The sequence below is a fragment of the Pleurodeles waltl genome, chromosome 12, assembly GCF_031143425.1.
Source record: "Pleurodeles waltl isolate 20211129_DDA chromosome 12, aPleWal1.hap1.20221129, whole genome shotgun sequence".
Taxonomy (NCBI): domain Eukaryota; kingdom Metazoa; phylum Chordata; class Amphibia; order Caudata; family Salamandridae; genus Pleurodeles; species Pleurodeles waltl.
The window spans coordinates 238,805,301-238,830,220 of record NC_090451.1 but is presented as its reverse complement, the minus strand read 5'-3'; the positions used below and the strand labels follow the sequence as shown (position 1 = coordinate 238,830,220).

Genomic DNA, 24,920 nt, shown 5'->3' with positions numbered 1-24,920 from the left:
CAACACCAGCGACAACCTAGATTTGCTCACCTCAAATGTCTGTTTATCTAGCAAAGTTTTTAAGCATTGGATCAGCACAGTGCTATCCACGCCGAGCTAGATAGTGACAAAGTCTTTTGCCATTTGTACAGCAAAGTCTTTAAGCATAGGTTTGACACAGTGTCAACCTTGCCGAGCTGTAAAATGACAAAAGCCATTTACCACTCCAGGCACAGTATTACAGCTTTGGACTGGTAAAATACCATCCAAGCCAACCTGGAATGAGTAAAAGCAACCCCTGACACGTGTTTCGCTCTCATTAGAGCTCATCAGAGAGGTTTAGCTTTGTCCAGACACAAGGGAGCACCCAGTATAAGTCAAAACAAATCCCTTTCAGGGTATATATATATATATATATATATATATATATATATATATATATATCCATCCATCTATCTATCTATACTGGTCAAAAAATAGAAACGTGTCAATATATACGTGACAATTCTGAACACTTAACTATTTTCATTATAGTTTCAAATCACTTCTGCTAGCAGTAAACGAACCAGCGCCATTCCATCATTGTTTCATTAATCACCTTCACAGAGTCAAAGGACAGATGTATTTAATGTGTGCTGGAATGACGGGAGGAAAGGCAAAAAATAAGGCTGAAGGTGGACGGGTGCAAAAGTGAGGAAGAGGGGGAAACAAGGATAGGAAAGCAACCCGAAGCAAAATAGAAAATAGAAAAACAAATAAAATAGTACCTGAATCACAGCAATAGCAGTAGATGAACAGCAGGAAAACACTAATTAAACTAAATCAATCAGTACTTGGTCCATGCTCCACAGAAAGGAACGAAGTAACACATGGTCTGAGCTGGCCAATCAGGTGATAGCAAAGAAGAGGGACACTGAAGCCAAGACATGGTAAGCAATGGACGGGTTCATAGTTCAATATTGTGAACAACAGCCTCACAAGTGAGAACGCATGCGCTCTTGTAGGCTCAACTTAAAAAGGAGTATTTACATGTGATCAAACACAGCATGGAATTGACACACTAAATAATCCCCCCAGCCTCTTAGTGTCCATTGATAGCGTTGTTCTAGGTGGAATCCCAGAGACCCTCTGCCCCATCTAGTCGGGATTTCTTTTTTTTAGAATATTCAATTAAATAAGAGAATCTGCAGTGTAAAACAAGGCATTATTCAAATAACTACACTGCAGCCCTCTTATCACTGAGTAGCATTCAGGCATCACAACTTAACATATATACTTTACACTCATTGTGAGACATTAGCCCCCTCCCCAGATTCAGTCTCTGTTGTCATCGTCAGATAAATAATAGTGGGGCCTAAATGTGTGTGGGCCAAATACTTTCGGGCAATAGCTCAGAGTATGACTCAGAGTGCTACTGACAGTACGCAGCGTTCTGTACCCAACACACTGATGGGAGACTTGCAGCCCCCATTGCATGGCCACCCTCCATTTGGCTAATAGGAGCATTATGTTAGGCACCTGACACCAACTGTGATGTTGTTCACCTATCCCAATAGAGCCGTCAAGGGCGACCTATGAGGGCAGTCGTCTGATCTGTGAAATATTAAAAAGACCATCCAAAATAGAGACACGTGAGGGCATTCCCACACAACATGGATGAAATCAGCCAGCACATTGCAGGCAGCACGAGTGATCCATGAGCCCCGTTTTTTCTTTTCTTTTTTTTTTTTAATAACTGCAATGATTTGCAGTTCATTCTGTGGTGGAATTTTATGTGGATAAGTCTTAGCTTAAGATGTGGTGAGAGTGCAACCGTCTGAGTGCAGCAGGATCTCCTCTGCTCTTTGGTCGGGTACGGATCTACATTCTAGTGAGGTTGGTTATACCCCCTTCTATAATAAGGAGACTCCCAGATGTGGACCAAACTAGTGCACACACAACAAAGTCTATGCCTCGCCTTAAAAGTGAATGAGATCAGCATTTAGGTGCCAGGTTCATGCAAGTCCTCAGCCGCACAACTGCTTGAAACAGTCTTGACTGACCCCATGGGACACAGCCCAGGGCGCTCCTTTGCAAGCTCTGGTCTCCTGGTGCCGAGGGCCCACGACCTCTTGAGATCTTTCCAAGATGACATTTCTGCCTCCTCAGTCTTGGAGCAGCCCCCAGTGTTTGATTTCTTCACCAGGACACTGGCCCTGAGTCACAGAGGCATCCCCCTCCTGGTCACACGGAAGGGATCACCAACCTCTGAAGACAAGACTGCCACCAGTGTGCAGACAGAGTGGCACCCTTCCTGGTCGCTGCCTTCAAACCTACCTGGGCGCCTACCCCCACTTCAGCAACCCTCCTTCTGATCAGGCTTTGGCAACACTCAGGCAACAATCACACATCACAGTGGCACCCCCTTCCTCCTAATCACACAGAGGTCATCAACTCTGGAAAAAATCAAGCAGGTAGCACATGCTACTCCAGTAGACCTGACTGGGCAAGGTGTCTCACACTATACTTACTCTCTCCCTCAAGGCACTCTCCACTCCACATGATTCACTAGTCTTGGCTGGCAGGCAGGCATAATTGTGCTGATCCAAGCTCAGGGCAAGTGGTCTTCACTTTCTGGGTGATGGCCCATCACCCAGCAGGGAGACTATCAGACCTTGCTCCTAGTCAAGGACTTAGAAGTCTTGGTGATCTTTCTTGTTACGAACAGTGCTGCTTAACAACTTGAGGGTCTCATGCCCCCTACTTTTATTGATCAACTCCAGAAACAAATGTGATTAAGTGCCTGATCCTTTCGACATTCCTGTGGTAGATGTTGACTTCATTGAAGTGCCCTATTCTCTGTACTGCCCTGTTAAAGGGACAGCCTGTCACAGTAGGAGTGACTCCAATTCCGACTGGCCCATAACACTGGCCAAGGGAGATATCGGGGAATCACACCAGACTGTCAGTCTCCACCGAAATATACCTCAAAGATTAATGCGCCTAAGCTTCCTCTTTATTAAGATGGCATGGCCCTCAGTGCCAACATTATCAGTCCCCCCCCCCCCCCCCATCTCCCTTAAAATGAACCCAGACCCCACTCATTTCTGGAATCAAAGATGCTCTGCTCCCCATCTTTCTGTGTATGTTCCCACCCTAGGCCTCAGGAATGACAGCAATACACATCTGCTGTCTGGGGGGTGGCACTTCATTTCTACTAGCCTCTCAAGGCCCTGTGCATCCAAAATAGAAACCCAAAGGCTTCAGTGTTATGTTCCATACACCTATATCCCTACTTTTCCACTGTCAGCTCAGAACCATATGACTTTTGCTTGTTTCACTATACTACCCAACTAGCCCCTAGCTCACTGAAAATAAAGGGAGTTCACAGTTAAATATCACAAGGTACTCTAGTCCATTCTACTGTGTCATCCTAAAATTAACTTTACGCAAACCACCAACAAGATCGCCAGGGCCCCTCCATTTAGTCTGAATGGATAAAAGTAGTTTTCACAGATTTCTCACTGGACAGCAGTTTGCAGAGTTCAACACAATGTAATGTGCAAGATTTTTACAGACAAGATAAATATTACACTGCTTCAAACAACATAAATTACTGAGCCAAATGCTTCAGTTCATTTTAAAGCGCTGAAGAGTGGTGAAACATTACCTTTTTCCTTAAATAAGAATTCGATGTTTTGAGCAGCTTTTCTACTTCTCCTGCAAGGTCTCTGCACATCTCAGAGGAGCCCATACAACCTAGAGTGCAAAGTGCAAGACCCTGCACATACTGCGTGCTGTGGTTAAGGTCACTGAAAAGAAAGCAACAACAACAGCCTTAGCTAAGGATAACAGTATCATGGAAGATGGATAGATGCTGGCTGGATGAATGGCAGAATCGGTACACATCTTTAAGTCCACTATTCAATAACCTATCTCACGACACACTTACGCAGAGAAGAAACCCTCTACCTCCCCGTTCCACCCCAGTGTGTTGAAATGCTTCATAAAACAACATCCTTCTTCACTTTACACAATTTGGGTGATTTGAACAGTAGGAATAACATTATTGCTAGAAATGCATGACTTCCTCCACAGTGAAGCACACTAGGAGCGATAACTAGGAATGCCCCAGGCACCAGTCACATAATTAGATCTAAAGGATTAACCTGCGGTCTAATCTAGAGCTAAGGTATCAAAACTACATACTGATATATCTAGATTTCATTTTTGCTAGGGTTGGATAGCAGTCATTCCCCAAACTCTCCACCAAGTCCTTGCCCAGAACACTTGAACAACCAGTTACGCCCGTTTCCATTTTTTAGCCAATATCCATGAAAGATTTTGCAGAACATCTTAATATTTAAATGCAAATTCATCATCTCTGCCAGACCCACCTACTAAGTCAATTACAAACCAGTAACTTTCCTTCAAGGGAGGGCTGACTAAAGCAAGAGTTGAGAAAGACTACTCACTCAAATCTAGCATCAACCCTAGGATCTCTATTAACAATATTGCTCCATAAAGATAAACAGATGGGCAGACAGCAACTTTACAGAGTATGATCTACAGACTGTTTCTGGACAATGCAACATAAGCCATTTTGGCCTCAGAAGACGAAAGGCCAGATTATTAACCCTTTCTACATTTACCAGATTCGCAAAACTGGGTTGTCTGCAACAGTAAAAAGCCTTTTTATTATGTATGAAGCCCAAATTACAATTCTGTAACACACTGCCGAATCGCACTTTGGTTTTACAGCCAAATACAGATTCGGTATTTGGAAGGGATATCTTTAGGGCATGTTTTCCAAAAACTGAACCAGATTGGTGTGTATATACTGTAGTGAGAATGAATTCCGGTATTTTCCTAATACTGAAAGGTAGTGGTAAGGCATGCATCAAATGAGGATATTTTTTTAAGAGCAAGTAGAAGGTGGTAGTCCCATTGACCACAGCCTACTCTTAATTAATGTAAGCAACATTAATATCTTTATAATTTTTTAATCATCTTGTTTTCGTTTTTTCCTTATTATTCCTTTTTTTTTTTAAATGCTTTGTTTTAAAGAATTCAGACAGGCATGGTGGTCTGCAGACCTCAGCAGGCCACCATCCTTGTGATGGCTGAGAGTTGCAAATTGTTACCAAACGCATCAATAATCATGATGTAGGAATTGGGACGCACTAGGAATCAGTATTTTGTCAACTGACCTATATATTAGGTCGGTTCGCAATATACCATACTGGTCACAAAAATACTGGTGGCAAATTGAGACCATTATTTAAAAACTGGTACCTCGTAGATCCAACAAAAAGTTGTTTGATACAGCTTCACTGGTTAAAGTAGAAAACTCATGATGCACTGAGTTATCTAACGAGCGAGTAGCTTTTGGTTATATGTTTTTGCAAAACCAAGAAATAGCCAAGCAGCATAACTCAAAAGAATGTTCACTGGAGATTAAAAAAGTAAGCTCCTTTGAGAGACAGTTTTGTGATGCCATCCATCCCATTATATTGGAGCAAAATTGTTGGTAAGCCTTCATAGTGAAGAGAGTAAAAAAAAAAAAAAAAAAATTTACAAATACATGAATGGAATACGACTATGGCTCAATAGGCAACACTGTCCAAATGGAGAAAAAAAAAAAAAAAAAAAAGACAAGGATATTTGGCCTGAACCTCACCAACCTCCTTGGCTGCTGAAGTTACTAAAACTGTCTGTTACAAGGGCCCATCAGAACATCCAAAATCAAATGAAAACTAGACCTAAGGTGTTGGTCTAACGATTCAGAGAAAAATAATTGCAGACCTATCACTAGTCCCCATCATCTATCACAGGACAGAAAGAAAATTGGAGCATTCATCTATATAAATTATTTTTAGTGGTAGGGGTTCTCACATAACATTTAAGGCATCAAGATAAATTACACATACTCAAAAACAGTATCCTTTGTCTTATGGCCAGACAGTCATGCAGCAAATGTAGGCTAAGTATGAAACAGATCAGAAGATTTTATCCTTATTTAAGAAATTCGTATTAGATTGAGCATTTTAATATTCTAGATCACCAAATGAATCAATTAACTAAGTGAAAAAATAAATGGAACAAAGTAAAAGACACAAATAAAATCAAGTTAGTATCCCATTTTGAATTCCTGCTTATCTTCGATTCTTGAGTGAAAAGTGAACAACTGGATCAAATCAAGGACAGTAGAACATTATTTTAACTGCTGTGGATGCCTCTAAATTACGAGTCCTATACCCTTTCTCCTTCACTTGTAGACTTTGATCATGCAATTTATTATACTGAAATTTTAGCAAAGCCTAAACAGCAGAGATGAACACATCACCTTTCAGGCTGATTAGCTCAATGGGCACATGCATTAGGAACATGAGTAAACCCACTTCAACGTAAAGGAAGTGGCAATGTGTGATTTCAGCAAGTAGTCCCAGGAAGACACACCTTGCAAGCCTTCTTAGCAGTGGCATTCCTTCATAGTGTTATTGGAATCAAATTCATTTACTATATCAACATGTACCTTTTGCCCTCTAAACAACAAGGTGGATCCCATTCGTGCAGAGTGACTGCAGATCATAGCATATTGATGGCAACTAATAAGGTACCGTCTTTTCTGGTGGATACTCCACAAAGTTGCCTCCTTTAGAGCATTCCCAGGCAACAAATTAGATTCGGAGACATTTTCGAGCAATGCTTTGCATGCCATTAGGTGACACATCTGGCTCGTTGGTAACTCCACTGCCCTAGAAGTGTCAGAGCAGAACTGTATACAAGTGCTATCACTGCTCTCTGTCAGTTTCCCAATGTTTCCTCTTCCATGCCCTCAAACAAGGAGAAATTACCAATGACAACATGCTGATCTCTAACTTGGGATCTTACTAAGACGTTAAGGATTCTGTTCAACACAAAGGGTATCGACAGCACTGAAGAATTTGTAATTAGAGTATTCACTAGAAAGAGTGTTACCAAAGGTAAGTAGACTGTTCTGATAGATAGATTCTTCAAATTGCACATTCTTCACCTTTAGAAAAGATTCCACAGCAGTACTTCCCCAAAGTTGGAGGGTCTGGAGAGTGGACTCAGATCAAAATGTTCTGCAGAACCAAGCAAAGTGACCTTCCTGGCAGACTAGACCGTAATGACTGTAGTCTTTTGTGAACATGTGCACCAATACCCATGTTGCACCCTGGTAGACGTCTACAACCAAGTACCCTTTCGGCTAATGCTGTTATAGCATCCTTTGCCCTGCTGAAATGAACACGCAGGAAGCCAAGAGGCTACTTCTTGACCAGTGCATAGCAGATTTCGATGCAGAGAACTTTCACTTTGACTAGGTCCTCTTCTGCACTGCCTTTCGTTTCCCAACACTACAAAACCCTAGTGTTCATAGTGTTCATGACCTAGTGGTCATTCGCACAATGGTCTTTTGTGCAGTATGTATAGAAGCTCACAGCCTTTTTAAGGTTGAGCCAAGGGAGCTTCTCCTCTTTCGAAGAACGAGGTAGAGCAAAAAAAAAAAAACTCAGAATTGGAACTGGTCGATATGAAAAAGTTACATTTGATAAAAAGGCCCCTAGCACAAATTTTTCTAGGAAAAAAAGTGTTGAAGAATTAGTTAACTGCAGGCACTGTTGGTGCAACTATTTAGTGTACTGAGGTGATAGCTGTGAGGAAGACCGATTTAAGCGTCAATAGTTGTAACCAGCATCTGGCTCAAAGGGCATAAACATGAGTAATGTTAAGGCTAGATTTAAATCCCATTGGCTTTTGATGGGAGGTAGTCAGAGGGAAAAACTCTAGTCAGATGTTGTAAAAACAACAAAAAAAAACACTGCATCATAACTGGCAATTCGAATAGAAAGGGTTGGTCAGGTAAAACAAATGATCAACTAGGCTGATACATAACTTTTCCCTGTGCCCACTGCAAGGACTTACTGAGCCAATGAAGATACCAACATTAAAAATTTCAAACATTTGGTCTGCAGATTGGGGGGGGGGGGGGGGGGGGATTTTGAGCACCATACTATGCAACACGTTTTGCCCAGAGTAGATTTGACTTTGAGGCAAAGCATCTAGCTGCAAGGATGACAACTACCTAGGTCAGCAAATCAAATTTACTTAACTACAGCAGCTCAATCCTCACACATGGAGGTGAGGTTGTGGAGCTTTGCGAGCAGGACCATGCCCGGTTGCAGAGACAGGAGCTCCTCTGCAAGTGGAAGCCAGATTAGAGGCTAAACCCTTAGGAGCTTTCGGTATCACACTCACCTGGCCCAGTCAGGATCAATTAGGATGGCTTAGACAGTCCATCCTGAATTTCCTCATAAAATGAGGTAGGGGAGGTAGTAGTGTAGTAGCATATAGGAGCTCTGTCTCCTATCCCAAAAGGATAGGACTCGCCTGGCAATTGCCCTGAGGAAACTAGCACATGCAGAAGTTTGAATACTGCATATTAGAATGTATTGAATAGATTCTGAACAGTCTCCTCAGAGACATTAATGGAACTCGGAAAGGCTGCCCTAACGCTGTGTCCCGTTGAATCAGAGGTTCCACAGCAGGGCCCACATATGCCTTCTGACGTTTTGGATGAGTAGGATGCATGAGGCCAGGAGCCCAAGCAGCCTCAGTGCCATCCTCAGAGGTCCCGGATCAATTGCTTAAATATCAGGATCATATCCTGAATGTCCATGACTCGCTATGGCACCAGAAAGGTTTTGAATGCCACCATGATCACGACCATGAAGGGAATCCTATGCATGGGGCTTAGGCGGGACTTTAGCTCCTCGATGGTAAAGCACAAAAATGTCAGTTTGGCCATCATCTGAAGGTTGACTATGACTGACGAGCCAATCTTGAGCCGTCAGTCGTTAAGGTAAGGAACACTTGTATTCTTGGATCTCAGAAGGTGGGCACTGCTGGTCTGGAGAGGCTTGACTTCTTGCATGAAGACTACAGAGCGATCCTCTGGAAGTCATTCTGGTGTGAAGGGGAAGATAGTTGGTGAAAAAACAAAGTAGGCTGTAGGTTATTTGAATGATTTGCAAGACCTATCGGTCTGGTGTGCTGGAACTCTAGCCAGAGAGGAACTGCCTCCTCCTGGCGGGCAGGTGTCCAGGACGGCAAACTTAAGTTTCAGTAGCAGGGGTTGAGGAGTTGGAAGAAGACTCCTGTCCATGCTGGTGCAAACAGACTCGGGCACCACCAAAGTGCTAGATCTACAGTTATTGAACAGGTTGGGAGAGCTTACCTGTAAGTAGCCCCCTTGGAATATACTCTGTTTGTATATTGTTGGTGAAACTGCTTGGTTGGAGACAGAAGCCCTAAAGACCGTGCTGCCACGCAACTGTGGCTCATCGTTCTTTCTCTCCGATCCACCTGGATCCTTCAAATGGCATATCCATTATGAATGCTTGCACACATCCGAAAAACCCTGTTGATCGAATCCAAACAGGTCTTCTAAGCACAACACTGGTGTCAGCAGATCTACACATTATCTCTACAATTTTCTAGCCAGCATACTGTACCTAATTGGCCGTGGCCTGACCATTCTGTATTGTTTGGGCCACAGATGTCCTGAGGTCTTCCAAAACTGCCTGCAAGATGTCAGTGGCCATGTCTCACACAGCATGAGTGTACCTACCCTAAAGGTATGCTCCATTTAGACCACTGGGCCAGGCTGACAGACTGCAAAAGTCCCTAAAAGCATCAATTTGTTTTGAGACCCTATTGGCAAAAATAATAATCTGTACTGGAATTTTTACTAGAACAGCCTTGCAACCAAGACCGTAAGGTTGGTGAAAGACCAATAGATGGTAGTAGGGCTCTGGGTCTACATAGAAAATGGTGGGATAGAAAGGTCCGGATGTCAGCAGGCAAGGGACACACTTGTATGTAGCTCCACTTCATCAATGCAGGGCCACATGGCACCACTTACCGATACACATAACCATTGCTGAAAAATGATTCTAGATCCAGTCTGTCTGGAAGTATTCTAAAGGTGAGGAATCTGTAGTTAAACTATTGTCACTTGCCGCTACTAAAAAACCATGGTTAAGGATTCAATTACATTCAATGGAACTTGCAAGTCTCTTCCCAAAATGATAGCGAACACCAGACCACTGAATAATAACCCCACTACTTACCACTCTCTCCGGTGAGGTTTCTGTAGGTTTTAATCATAGATAAATGCCTGATATATGAAACAATGGCCTACCTCATAATGAAAGGAAGAAGAGTTAATTACCATAGCAAAGGAGCGGGTTGATCTTCTCCTGCAGTGTTCAATGACACAAAGAAAGCAATTTACCTATCTACTGGGAACCAATAGAATTTGTCAAGACTGACTGTATAAACTTTAAGTTTGTTGACAGACACATTTGGGGGACAAAATGCCAGAGACTTGTCAACTGTAAGCTCAGAAATTATGGGGCACAAGAGAAAATGAAAATGTCACTTACCCAGTGTACATCTGTTCGTGGCATCAGTCGCTGAGATTCACATGGTATGCATGAGCTCGCCATCTGGTGTTGGGTCGGAGTGTTACAAGTTGTTTTTCTTCGAAGAAGTGTTTTCGAGTCACGGGGCCGAGTGACTCCACCTTCTGTGCTCATTGCGCATGGGCGTCGACTCCATCTTCGATTGTTTTCCCCGCAGAGGGTGAGGTAGGAGTTGTACTATAGTAATAGTGCCCGCGCAATGAAAAATGTAAGTATGTACCTATTAAAGGATTAAGTAATATATATACAAATGTACAAAATTGAAGGGAACTTCTGAACTGCTACAGGCTTCCGGGGAGGTGGGTGGGTCCATGTGAATCTCAGCGACTGATGCCACGAACAGATGTACACTGGGTAAGTGACATTTTCAGTTCGATGGCATCTGTCGCTGTAGATACACATGGTATGCATAGACTAGTAAGCAGTTAGTTCCCCATAAGCGGTGGTTTAGCCTGTAGGAGTAGAAGTTGTCTGAAATAGAGTTCTTAATACAGCTTGACCTACTGTAGCTTGTTGTGCGGATAGCACATCTATACAGTAGTGTTTGGTGAATGTGTGAGGCGTAGACCAAGTGGCTGCCTTACATATTTCTTGCATTGGGATGTTTCCTAAAAAGGCCATTGAAGCACCTTTTTTCCTTGTTGAATGTGCCCTGGGAGTAATGGGCAGTTGTCTTTTTGCTTTAAGGTAGCAGATTTGGATGCATTTAACTATCCATCTGGCTATACCTTGTTTTGATATTGGGTTACCTGCATGAGGTTTTTGGAATGCAATAAATAGCTGTTTAGTTTTTCTGATGTTCTTCGTTCTGTCAATGTAGTACATTAATGCTCTTTTGACATCTAATGTATGTAGTGCTCTTTCAGCCACAGAATCTGGCTGTGGGAAGAATACTGGTAGTTCTACCGTTTGATTTAGATGGAATGGAGAAATAACTTTTGGTAAAAATTTTGGATTAGGTCGTAGGACGACCTTATTTTTATGTATTTGTATAAAAGGCTCTTGTGTTGTGAACGCTTGAATTTCACTTACTCTTCTTAGAGATGTAATGGCGATGAGAAAGGCAACTTTCCAGGTGAGGAATTGTATTCCGCAAGAGTGCATGGGTTCGAAAGGTGGGCCCATGAGTCTTGTTAGAACCACGTTTAGGTTCCATGAAGGAACAGGTGGTGTTCTTGGTGGTATAATTCTTTTAAGCCCTTCTATGAATGCTTTGATAACTGGTATCCTATACAAGGAAGTTGAATATGTAGTTTGCAGGTATGCAGATATTGCTGCAAGATGTATTTTAATAGAAGAGAAGGCTAGCTTTGCTTTTTGTAAATGGAGCAAGTAATTTACTATATGTTTTGGAGTTGCCTCTAGTGGTTGTATCTGATTATGATGGCAGTACCAAACAAATCTTTTCCACTTACTTGCGTAGCAGTGTCTAGTGGATGGCCTTCTGGCCTGCTTTATGACTTCCATACACTCTTGGCTAAGTTGTAAGTGTCCGAATTCTAGGATTTCAGGAGCCAGATTGCTAGATTCAGCGATGCTGGGTCCGGGTGTCTGATCTGTTGGTTGTGTTGCGTTAACAGATCTGGTTTGTTGGGCAGTTTGATGTGTGGTACTACAGACAGATCTAGCAGTGTTGTGTACCAGGGTTGTCTTGCCCACGTTGGTGCTATTAAAATGAGTTTGAGTTTGTTTTCACTCAATTTGTTTACTAGGTAAGGAAGGAGAGGGAGAGGAGGAAAAGCGTAAGCAAATATTCCTGACCAGTTCATCCATAGGGCATTGCCTTGGGATTGCTTGTGTGGGTATCTGGACGCGAAGTTTTGGCATTTTGCGTTCTCTTTTGTTGCAAATAAGTCTATTTGTGGTGTTCCCCAGAGTGTGAAGTAGGTGTTCAGAATTTGTGGGTGGATTTCCCATTCGTGGACTTGCTGGTGATCTCGAGAGAGATTGTCTGCCAGCTGATTCTGGATCCCCGGAATAAACTGTGCTATTAGACCAATTTGATGGTGGATTGCCCACTTCCATATTTGTTGAGCTAACAAGCTTAACTGCGTTGAATGTGTTCCTCCTTGTTTGTTTAGATAATACATCGTTGTCATGTTGTCTGTTTTGACAAGGATGTATTTGTGGGTTATGATTGGTTGGAAAGCTTTTAGTGCTTGAAAAACTGCTAATAATTCTAGATGATTTATATGCAGTTTTGTTTGATGTATGTTCCATTGTCCTCTTATGTTGTGTTGATTGAGATGTGCTCCCCACCCTGTCATGGAAGCATCTGTTGTTATTACGTACTGTGGCACTGGGTCTTGGAAAGGCCGCCCTATGTTTAAATTTATACTGTTCCACCATAGAAGCGATAGGTAAGTTTGGCGGTCTAGCAACACCAGATCTAGAAGGTGACCCTGTGCTTGAGACCACTGTGAGGCTAGGCACTGTTGTAAGGGCCTCATGTGCAGTCTTGCGTTTGGGACAATGGCTATGCATGAGGACATCATGCCTAGGAGCTGTAGTATTGTTCTTGCTTGTATTGTTTGGTTTGGAGACATGTGTTGAATGACCCTGTTGAAATTGTGGATCCTTTGTGGAGTTGGCGTTGCTACTCCTTTTGTCGTGTCTATTATGGCTCCTAGATATTGCTGTACTTTGCTTGGCAGAATGTTTGATTTTGCAAAGTTGACGGTGAACCCTAGATTGTAGAGGGTTTGTATGACTTGATTTGTGTGGTTTGAGCATTGTGTGAGCGAACTGGTTTTGATTAGCCAGTCGTCTAGATACGGGAACACATGTATTTGCTGCCTTCTGATGTGTGCAGCGACTACTGCTAGGCATTTTGTGAATACTCTTGGAGCGGTTGTTAAACCAAAAGGCAATACTTTGAATTGGTAATGTATTCCTTTGAATACAAACCTTAGATATTTCCTGTGTGATTGATGTATTGGTATATGGAAATATGCGTCCTTGAGGTCTAGGGTTGTCATGTAGTCGTGTTTTCTGAGCAATGGTAACACTTCTTGTAGTGTGACCATGTGAAAGTGGTCTGATTTGATGAATGTGTTTACTACCCTGAGGTCTAGAATTGGTCTCAGTGTTTCGTCCTTTTTTGGTATCAAGAAGTACAGTGAATAAACTCCTGTGTTTATTTGTGTGCTTGGTACTAATTCTATTGCATTTTTTTGCAGTAGTGCTTGAACTTCTATCTCTAGAAGCTGTGAATGGTATTTTGATAAATTTTGTGATTTTGGTGGTATGTCTGGAGGGAATTGCATGAATTCTATGCAATAACCATGTTGGATAATTGCTAGGACCCATGTGTCTGTAGTTATTTTGTCCCATGCTTCGTAATATTGATGTATCCTCCCCCCCACTGGTGTTGTGTGGGAGGGGTGAGTGACGTGTGAGTCACTGCTTGTTGGTAGTGGTTTTGGGGCTTTGAAATCTTCCTCTATTCCTAGGAAATTGCCCCCCTCTATACTGGCCCCGAAAACCTCCCCTGTACTGTCCCTGGTAGGTGGGCGGTGCGGACTGTGAGGTGCTAGCTTGTGTGGCCTGACCCCGAAACCCTCCTCTAAAAGGTGTTTTGCGGAAGGTGTTATAAGATCCTCTGCTCTGCGGGGAGTAGAGTGCGCCCATGGCCTTGGCAGTGTCAGTGTCCTTCTTGAGCTTTTCTATGGCTGTGTCGACCTCCGGACCGAACAGAAGTTTCTCGTTTACTGGCATGTTAAGCACTGCCTGCTGAATTTCTGGCTTGAATCCAGACGTTCTGAGCCATGCGTGCCTACGGATGGTAACCGACGTATTAATGGTTCTTGCGGCCGTGTCTGCTGCATCCATGGAGGAGCGTATTTGATTGTTGGAAATGTTTTGACCCGCCTCAACAACCTGTTTTGCTCTTTTTTGCAGATCTTTTGGGAGATGTTCAATGAGATGCTGCATCTCATCCCAGTGGGCTCTGTCGTATCGCGCTAGCAGCGCTTGTGAATTTGCGATGCGCCACTGGTTTGCTGCTTGGACAGCAACCCTCTTCCCGGCTGCATCGAACTTCCTACTTTCTTTATCTGGGGGAGGTGCATCCCCAGAAGTGTGTGAGTTTGCCCGTTTTCTGGCAGCCCCTACCACCACAGAGTCTGGTGGCAGCTGAGAGGTGATGAATACGGGGTCCGTAGGAGGCGCCTTATACTTTTTGTCCACCCTAGGCGTCACTGCCCTACTTTTAACTGGCTCCTTGAAAATGTCCTTTGCATGGCGTAGCATGCCTGGGAGCATCGGCAGGCTTTGGTAGGAGCTGTGGGTTGAGGAGAGGGTGTTAAATAAAAAATCATCCTCTACTTGTTCCGAGTGTAGTTCCACATTATGGAATAGTGCTGCTCTAGCCACCACTTGTGAGTAGGCTGTGCTGTCTTCCGGTGGTGATGGCCTAGTTGGGTATGTGTCTGGGCTGTTATCAGACACTGGTGCGTCGTACAAGTCCCACGCATCCTGATCTTGGTCATCGTGGCTCATGGCGGTGTGAGCTGGCGAATGTGACGGGGTGTAAGTTGGCGAAGCCGGAGTTACAGGTGGAGGCGAGGGAGGAGGTGTTACCTTTTGTGCTGTTTGTTGCTGAGGAGTAAACTGAAGCGTTCTCTTTCGTTTGACAGGTGGAAGGGTACTGATCTTCCCAGTCCCCTGCTGAATAAAGATACGCTTTTGCGTGTGATCCACGTCAGTGGATTGCAGTTCTTGTTCAAATCTATGTTTCTTCATTTGAGAAGACATAGAATGCTCTTCAGTGTAGGAGCCAGAAACAGGGTCTGATGTCGCTTTTTTCGGCTCCGAAAACCCTGTCGATTGTTTTTTCGGCTCCGAGGTAACCTTCCTCTTTTTCTGTGCCGAAAATTCTGGGCCTCTATGGTCTTCGGCGCCACTGTCTCGGCGTCGATCCGTGTCGACACCGAACTCTCGGTGTCGATGCTTCTGTTTAGCACTCTCTCGGTCTCGAGGAGGCTGCGTGCCGGTGTCTCGACCGGAGTCGGACGATCTCGACACTGAATGGGCCTTTTTCGGTGCCGATTGTTGGTCACCGAGAATTTGGGTGGAGCCATGGCCGGTTGGCAGTGGCGTCCCCTGGGCCTTCTTTCCTTTTTTAAGGTTTGATCTCGACGTCTTACTCACAGTTCTTGTAGAGTGTAGCTCGTCGGAGTCTGAATCCTGGATGGAAAAGGATTCCTCCTGTTCCTCTTCTGTCTCGAACTGTCGACGCTCTTTTGGCGTGGACGCCATCTGCAGTCTTCTCGCTCGACGGTCGCGCAGAGTTTTTCGGGACCGGAACGCCCGACAGGCCTCACAGGATTCTTCGCTGTGCTCGGGTGACAGGCACAGATTACAGACCGAGTGTAGGTCCGTATAAGGATATTTGTTGTGGCATTCGGGGCAGAATCGAAACGGGGTCCGTTCCATCGGCGTTGTCCTCCACGCGGTCGGGCCGACTAGGCCCCGACGGGGTGCCGAAATCTACCCCGAAGGGCACCGAAGCGCTTCGATGTTCAACGCGTCGTCGTATGTGTCTATCTCTAACCGGATCGCAACGATACCGTCGAAAATCTTCCGTCTTCAGCTATCTTTCCGTTCCGAAACTCGGAGCGACAGGAACACGTCCGAACCCGATGGCGGAAAGAAAACAATCGAAGATGGAGTCGACGCCCATGCGCAATGAGCACAGAAGGTGGAGTCACTCGGCCCCGTGACTCGAAAACACTTCTTCGAAGAAAAACAACTTGTAACACTCCGACCCAACACCAGATGGCGAGCTCATGCATACCATGTGTATCTACAGCGACAGATGCCATCGAACATATATTTCTTTACCACAGCAGGAAACTGCAATTGTTGGGCAGATTCAAGATGCTATCCACAGAGAAGAGCAGGAGATTAAAAAGGTCAAGGTCAGCTCATTTTGGTGAAATAAGAGGGGGGGGATCTCCTGATGATAGTATCCTTTCAGAACATAGACAAGGGGGTGGGAGTTCAGAGTGGCATCAACTACCGTTACCAGTCTAGGGGTCTAGTTGGACCAGTGAATCCCGTGCCTAGTTTGGGCAATAAGTCTTTCTCAGCCAGGGAGCCACAGTGGTGTAAGTGGAGTGAGGGCTGATTTCCAGTTCATGGCTATTCTGCGTTTGGCGAGGATCAGGGTCAAGTTTACAGATTTACTGGAGGGATACCATTCGACTGAGCGCGTGGCGAGGCCTAACATGTAGTGGACGCATTTTTCAGAAGGGGGAAACCAATGACCTGAGAGGTGTAGTCCAGCACCCTGTCCCAGTAGGAGGTGATGAGGGGAGAGACACACATCATGTGTATGAAATCTGCCTCTAAGGAGGAGCAGCGGGGTGAGTGTCACGAGCGTCCTGGTACATATGCTCAGGTGTAAGATAAGTATGGTGGAGACAGTTTAACTGTACATATTTAAATCTAGCACTGGAGGAGATTAGTTTAGATATGTCCATGCCCTGTGTTCACTGCTTGTCAGTCAGTGTGATCGATAGTGCGGTGTACTCCTGTCGGTGCGCAATGAGCCCTAAAAGCATGTAATTGCACAAGCCCAGTGTTTAAGTAGTGTACGTAGAAACTGTGAGGTGTCTGTCTCATCATGGGTCTCGTGCCAGATCTAGTGCAGGTGGCGTGTGAGAGAGGCATAAATGAGAAAAAGAGCCCGCTGGCATAGTGTGGTCATTTACTGGGCCCTCAAAGGTACATAGAATCTTATCATTGAAGAGGTTTCCCCATGTTTGGAGGCCTGCCTCGAGCAAAGTGTGGAGCTATCCAGAGGCACCCACAGGGCAATGCAGGCGTACATATAGTTATTGTATGTTGTATTTAACCGTGTAGGCCGCCGGCATGCTTTAGCTACTCGCATGAGACCGTTCACTGACCTTTTGGGAAACCCCTCATTAGAGCCCAAAGGCCATCCTAGCACAGCTGAGGGCAATGCAGCGCTGGTGGCCCAGTTTCAATATATTATGGCCAGCACAGTTGGACTGCAGCGTAGTAATACTCATAATTTGGTGCTCCTAGAACTCCTACAGAAAATGGGGCATATAGTTTACATATTGTTACCCTTATTCTTTCCTTGCTCCAGATGAAGGTGATCAGGAGCGAGCACAGCTCTGCAAACAACCGTGTTGGTAGAAGGACAGGGACGGCGGCAAAGAAGTACAGTAGTCACAGAAGGGGTAGCATTTTAGAGAGGGCAATGTCACCACTGGAGAGAGTGGGAGGGTAGCCTAGAATGATGTCGAGCCGCATGCCCCCGCCAATGTCCTCCTTATATTGCAGTCTACCAGGTCATTTTCTGAGTGGTATACTCTGACTCCCAGATATTTGAAAGTATCATGGTTCCAGGTTTTGGGGGGGGGGGGGAAATCAGGAGCTGCTGGCGTTAATCATCTGACAGTGCTTTCAAGGGAAAAAGGTAGGACTTGTCCCAATTTACCTTCAGGCCAGAAGCTTCTCCAAAGCTTCTGCCCATCAAACTGGTCCATTATTCAGGGGATGCTGCCCGCATCTTCTCTAAGATACACTAGTGCATCATCAGCATACAATGTGATTATATGCCATCTATCAGCAACCCGAATATCCAAGTCGGGTGCACTTGCCGCAGTGCCGCTCAAAGGGTTCCATGGCCAATGCAAAAATAACCAGGGACAAGGGGCAGCCCGGCAGGGTACCTTGTTCATTACAGAACAGCTCAGAGATGACATTGCTAGTCTTCACCCATGCCAGGTGTGTGTTGCATAGTAGGGAAGCCCACTTCAGAAACTTTGGCCTTATTCCGCATCTTTTGAGACCCTCCATGAGGTAATCCTAACCGAGGCTATCAAATACCTTCTCTATGTCCAGGAAGGCAACCCATGGGTTGGTACCTGATGTCTTTGCCCAGTCCATAAGGATGAAAAGGCAGCGCAGATTTAAAAAGGTGTTCCTGACTAGTATAAAACCGCTGCGGTCCGGGTCCATAAAAAGCTGTACTATGTATGGGTATCAGTCAATTCACAAGTCCCTTCCCAGGGATCTCATGGGCATTCAGGAGGTAGAGGGGGCGATATGACCCCCACCAACAATGGGTATCTGCTTGGCTTGGGTAGAAACACCAACACCACTTCCATTGGGGAAGGGCGGTGTATTCCAGCAGAATATGCCTAATTAAAAACTCGAAGCAGGCATGGGGTGAGCTGAGCTGCAAAAATTGAGAAAAAAATCAAAGGGTCAACCGTTGGCTCATGTGGATATCTTGTCCTCTGTTACCTGGTTCCCCAGGTCTGCACAACGGGAGGTCTGAAAACCAGGGAGACGTAGGGCAGCGTACAGTGCTGGATAGTAGGCACACAAGGTGAGGTTGATCGCCTCCTGGGAGTTAACTATTGTGCATGATGCATCCCTGATAGTGGTAATAGGGAACCTAGGGGAAGCTGAGCAAAGGAGGAATGCCAGAAGCTTACTCGACTAACTGCCCTTTCAGTGTTTCTTAGCCAAGAACTCCCCTGCAATCTAGGGCGTCCAGATTTTCCGAAGCAGCCTTATGTGCCAGTTTGGCTTGCTCCAGTAGTGTACCGGCAGGTCTGTCTATGGGGAGCGCCAGTTCATGAGTCCTAATGTCTGTCTCTAGGTTATGGGGTTTTGGTCCCGTAAATTGTTTTTAAGCTAGACACCGGAGGGCTACCTTGAATGAAGTGGTAGCTGGTGGATTTTAACAGTGGTCGAAGTGTGGGGGGGGGGGGGGAGAATTATAATCTCTAGTATAATGCGTGGGCAAGCACAGAGATAGAGCCTGACTGAAAGAGGAGCACCGTTGTTCTCCCCCTGCAAAAAAATTCAATCAAAAAAATAACTGAAATGATCGACTTTACGGCATAAATATTATTACAAATTTTGGAGAAAAAAAAAAAAAAAAAAAAAGTATCCAACTTCGGTATTTTACAGCACAAATGTCAGGAAAATATTACAAGAAAACAAAAGCCCAGGCATAATACTTAAGTGTCCTGATTATATTGATAAAGTCCAGTGCACCAACTGCTTCTTCCCAACAGTACTGCCTGAAATAACCCCTTGGCTCTTTAAGAGATAGGATGTCCCAACTTCAGAAGCCCCAAAAAAGATCAGAAAGGTAGCTGATTTGGTTAATGCACTTATTGCAGAGAAGTGCCTGGGGTCAGACATTCCAACTCCACTTGGGGTAGCTCAGCCTATCATCCTTCTGATGTGCATTCAATGAGGTTCATCAAATTAGATAATTAGGATATAAATAACTAATGTGGCAAGAGAGAAGAGAAAAGCAACTAAATTACCTGTAAGAAAGTCAAATTACCCTATGTTCCATAAGAGGGAGGGCCCAACGACATATTTAAAATAGCAACTCATTTCTTTAGCTACTCTTTGTCTCCTTGTAGAGCAATGCAACATATGCCCGTCATTAGAGTGACTGTTCCTGCTTCGAGTACCTTTCATTGATGATAATTATGATAAGTAACCTGCGAAAGGGTGCTCATTTGAAGTAGCGTAAATCAGTCACACCAAAACAATGTACACAGACCTCTTCACATTTCGGTAATCAGTGAAACTCTGTTCTTTTCACAAGGAAAGCAAAACACCAGCTGAGAAGTCTACCTTTGAAGCTATTACCAGATGGGCATTTCATGAACCTGGAATTGTACACACACAAAGAGCATGGCATCATGAAACAAAAACAAAACATTATGAAACTGAAAGCCTTCCATGCCAACGGACTATGAAAACCTACATTAGACTATTTCAGAACATGGGAATACCTAATGTGGTATACAAGACTATGCAAAATGCCCACACCTTAGAATAGACATAGCACTGATATAACAGGGATTAGCATCACTACACCCACAAAACACTTCAGATCTCAGAAGAGAAAGGGATAGTGATATAAAAAAAACAAATTAATACACAAATGGCATCTCACATTATGTTTGAAAACAATTTTGACCACAAACCATTGTACTGTACAATGAATAAAAGTGTGGTCAACAACCAGACACATACTGATTACAAGCAATTGTATCACCAAACCTTCCTCTCTTCGAAGAGTCCATACCGGAATGAACAATGTACTTAGTGCTAGTGAGTGATGACACTGTCACCATCTGCCGAGACTGGACCGAGTCCGCTGGTTCATGTGTGGTGTGATCAGACCTAGCACTTGTGTCCCTCTCTTGCCGACAGGTGTGGCATGTATGTTCGGTGGATAAGGCATGATGATGGACAGGTGAGTGTGCTTCAGGGGCTAGCAGTGGTTGTTGAAGCTAGTCAGTCCAGCTAGTTTTCGGGGAGACAAGTCTGGCGAGTAAAGGCTCAGCGTGAACCTTCAGGACTGAGAAGTCCTTCGTAAGGCACAGTGTGGCTGGGTTTCATGTCATAGGGCCTGCTAGCTCACAGAGGCACTGGACAGTGGCACCATTGAGGGATAAATTGGGAAGTAACTCTGGAGTCACAGTCCCCTTCATTAATTGCTTCAAGTGGTTTGTGGAAAACAAAGGTTGGGAAAGCTTACAGCTTGACTGCATAAGTGGAACTGAAAGGTCAAAGCTGTGACAAATGACAATGTCCGTGTCACTAGCACCAGCTTGAAATGATACCCAAGTGTGTCCCTACCTGACACACATCTAACATGTCAACACTCAGTGAGAACCCATTCCAAACAGTGATTATCCCTGCTGCTTCAGCGTCACTGGCGGACCATCCTACCTTCCACACTTCCTAAAAAATGTGGCCTTACCAAAAGACTATTTAGGTTCCGGGGTCCAGTTCTTGTGAAACTCCTATAGGTGCTCAGAGAGGATGAAGAGGAATGGCAGTGCAAAGAGCTTACAGCCAAGTGAGATGTCCGAGGGCTATTAAGGTAAGGCATCAAAGAAAAGGGAAGGCAAGAGGAACAAACCTAGCAAGGAAGGCAAGATTAGCACATAAGAAGGATAGGACAGACAAGACAGTAAATGGCACATTTAAAGTAAGAAGACACACAGAAAGTAAGAAGACACATGGAAAGCAAGAGCACACAAGACATCAGAGGAAAGTGAGATATGGGACATATGTAATGTTTCAGGAAATGCAATGGGTGGCAGAGTGAAAAGGGATGTGCTAATGTACTATATGGACAGAGGTCCGGCTAACAACATAGAGTGCTATCTCATGGCTCTGAAATCAGCGCTCACCTCTTCTTATGGGTCATGTGGTCTCTTCCGTCACTAAGATTGCAATATAAGCACAGCCAGCTAACCCACATTTTTCACCTGCAATGCATTCTGGCTCTTTTCTTGAGGAGGCATTCTCCCCAAATGCTAATTTCTCAGCCTTTGACAAGCTGTACTCTGGATGACCAATCTCTGCTAGCACAGGAGGATAAGGGAAGTGTTTCCACTCCTCTTATCCCAATGGGTCACTCTAGTGTAGTTATGAATGTCCAGACGCTGGGGACATGAAAGAGCACCAACAAAGTGCAAATGAGGAATACTGGAACACTTCTTTACAAAATCACCCAACCCAATTACTCTGCAGGTGAGTCACTGCTACATGTAGAGTTCAACGCTAGTGAGTGTTAGGTCACATAGGCCTGTCTATTTCACCTATCTACCTGCCATGTCACCAGAGGCCAATGTGTAGTGGTGACGTGAAGCAACCCACCAAGCTCCTAAAAGAGGTGGGAGGGTGAACCTAGCTACAACCTCTGTGAAGCTCGGGACAGGCCCCAGGTAAATAGATGAGTGTGCCATCAACAGGACAAAACTATCAGTGCCGGGTCTGGGACAACTTTATGCTTAACTGAGGTCTGTCCGCTGTGTATAATTAAGAAGGAATTAAATGCCAGTTCATTACTGTCAGGTGCACTGCCTACAACCGGGCCAAACGCAGACACAACAGGTTAACATTTTCCCATCATTTTTTTTTTTTTTTTTTTAATAGCGTGAAATTGCCCTAAAGATATTGGGGTGCTTTACATAAGTACTAGTTTCATTACACATGTTCACATGGATTGTTTTAGGCACAAGGAGATTCAGTGATTTGCCCAGACTCATTGGATGTTGAGCCGTAGCCAAGACTCAAATTTCTGGCCATAACACCTCATCCTCTCCCCCATTTATCTGCGCCACACCAGAAACTCATGACTGAAAAGAGCAAAGACTGCTTACAAAAATTCTGCAGGATACTGTCCACCGCTTTGCTGGCTGTCTCACTCGGTTCTTCACAGCCACACCCCCATCTGCCCTCACATCCCACCAACACATGGAGCCAAGGCACCACTGGGCATTGCTTAAATAAATATGTACACTGTGGACAGTCCTAATTGGAGCCGGCAAAGGCAGGCTGTGCCCCTTCTGTTTCTTGGACCTGCTGCCTTTGCAATGGCAGTACAAATTATAGCTAAGCCCCCATTGGTCTTTCTTGTCCCAGCACATTTCTTCTTTCATTCATAGGTCTGGTCTTTTCGTACCCAGTATGTGAGGGGAAAAAACTAGTGCTGCAGTGCACTCAAAAAATGTGGGATCAGCTTTTTCTCCATAAAAGCACATTCCAAAAGCAGTGGTGAGCTGCAGAAACAAAGAAACATACATGTGCCACTTACACAGTCACGCAGTTTACTCATCTGGAAGGGAGTATTTGGACCCCTCCTCCAACCTAAGACTGCCTCCAAACTCATGATGGCCTACAATTGTTGCCTCCCACTTCTACAGTACCTACAGCGGTATGCCCTTCCCCCGGCCATTAAAATAAACGGAGCTCCATTAGACCCGCACCGGGCCATTGAAATAAACGCCCCAAATGGAACGGGATGTATATGTTTCAACATCAACAATCTTCCCTCTCCCCCCCCCCCCCCCCCCCCCCCCCCCACCCCCCCCAACAACTCCTGCTGTGATGGCAGTGCTTTAGCTTTTGCCTCGAGGGTAAAGACGATTGTGCCAGCTTGGCACATGCTTATCAAGTCACAACCAAATCCAAACCCCCCTACAATCCAGAAAAAGCACAGATTCGGCCTGCGTCATCACCAATCAGCTAGTATCTATTACTTTCTAGCTGCTCTGGGTTTTGTCATCTCTTTTTGCCTCTTCCCTCAGGATGGCAGGGCAACGCCCATCGCGTCTGTTAATGCCAGACGATGCTGCTTAAATACATCCTACAATATCCGGTCGCTGTAGGCTGTGCCTCCAATTTCCCCAAAAGTATGAGGTGATGTGGTCAGAGAGCATTGTGCGAGACACCATGTCATGTAGGGCATCTGAAAGCAAGCACCAGGTAGCTATGCAATGGTGTCCTTGGCCCCATGCTAAGAGGAGTTTAAGGGACTATGATCAGAGGAGGTACAACCCAAGTACTCATTCCTAGCAACCCAGGAAAGTGCAGTGGTGCTGCATTAGAAATAGGTCAATTCTGGTGTGGAGGTAGTGTTGGGTGGCATAGAAAGAGTAATCCCTAGCTGTAGGGTGCAAGCAACGCCAAGCATCTAATAGCGGATTCTGATTGCTCACTGTCATAGGTACTTCGGTAGGATAATAGACTGCACACCAGCCACTGGAATGTGGGACCGGTCCAACTCCTCTTTAGGAACACAATTGTTGTAAAGGTGCCATTGCGTCCTGCAATAATGCTGGGGTCGGGGTGTGCAGGAAAAGCGACTGGTTGTAGTTCTGGGCATACAATGAGAAAAGGGAAAGGGAAGCCCGTTCAGTGACTCCTCCAAAATTGTGTACCCCACTTGGGGATCAATCTAGATATGTAAAACAGAGTGGGACCACCATCTGAAACACAGATTAAGGCTCCTCTGGCATATCTAGAGTATGGTGTACCCGCTACTGTGCTTCACCATCTCTTACGTTTCCCTTCTACGGCTGGGGCAGTAAGATGGGTCTCTTGGAGTAGGGCTACATGGAACCCTCACCTCTAAGTACTGGTCTATACAATATATCTTTACATAACCAGCATTCCTCTAACATTCTAGGTCATATGTAGATACCTTGACCCAATGAAAGAATCTCCATCTTGCACTGTATGTAAGTTCCAATCTGGAAGCCCCAGATCTCCTGCCCTCTCACCCTGGTTCCTCCTCCCACACCCATGACCAAATAATGAACGATTATGACAACGGAATGAAAATTAACTACACAACATCCCATCCTGGGCCAGAGCACCAAAGAGTGTCCAGCCAGGTGCACTGTAATGCAAGAAAACAATCAAGTAACAGTCTTACACTGAAGCCTCTGTGCGATCAGGGCGTGGGGTGTGGGGGGGGAGTGTGGAGGGTGGGATGTTGTGCTCCCAAGTTGTCCAATTAGTAGGGGGATCTCTTGTGTCCAGTACTCTGCTAAATGAAGTCCTTCTAGCCCTCCAGTGACAGTACTTACAGTTACGCGCGGGAGGGACCTAAAGTAGAACATCTGCAAATGGCTGGGC

At 44.9% G+C, this 24,920-nt stretch overlaps 1 protein-coding gene across 1 annotated transcript in view; it reads right to left on the bottom strand.

Moving 5' to 3' along the window:
* Positions 1-24,920, bottom strand: part of AP1G1 (adaptor related protein complex 1 subunit gamma 1) — a 707,422-nt gene that overhangs the window by 577,459 nt on the left and 105,043 nt on the right. Inside the window, exon 4 of the mRNA XM_069217071.1 lies at positions 3,629-3,770. Within this exon, the coding sequence (XP_069073172.1) occupies positions 3,629-3,770 (142 nt within the window). The remainder of the gene's footprint in view (positions 1-3,628; positions 3,771-24,920) is intronic.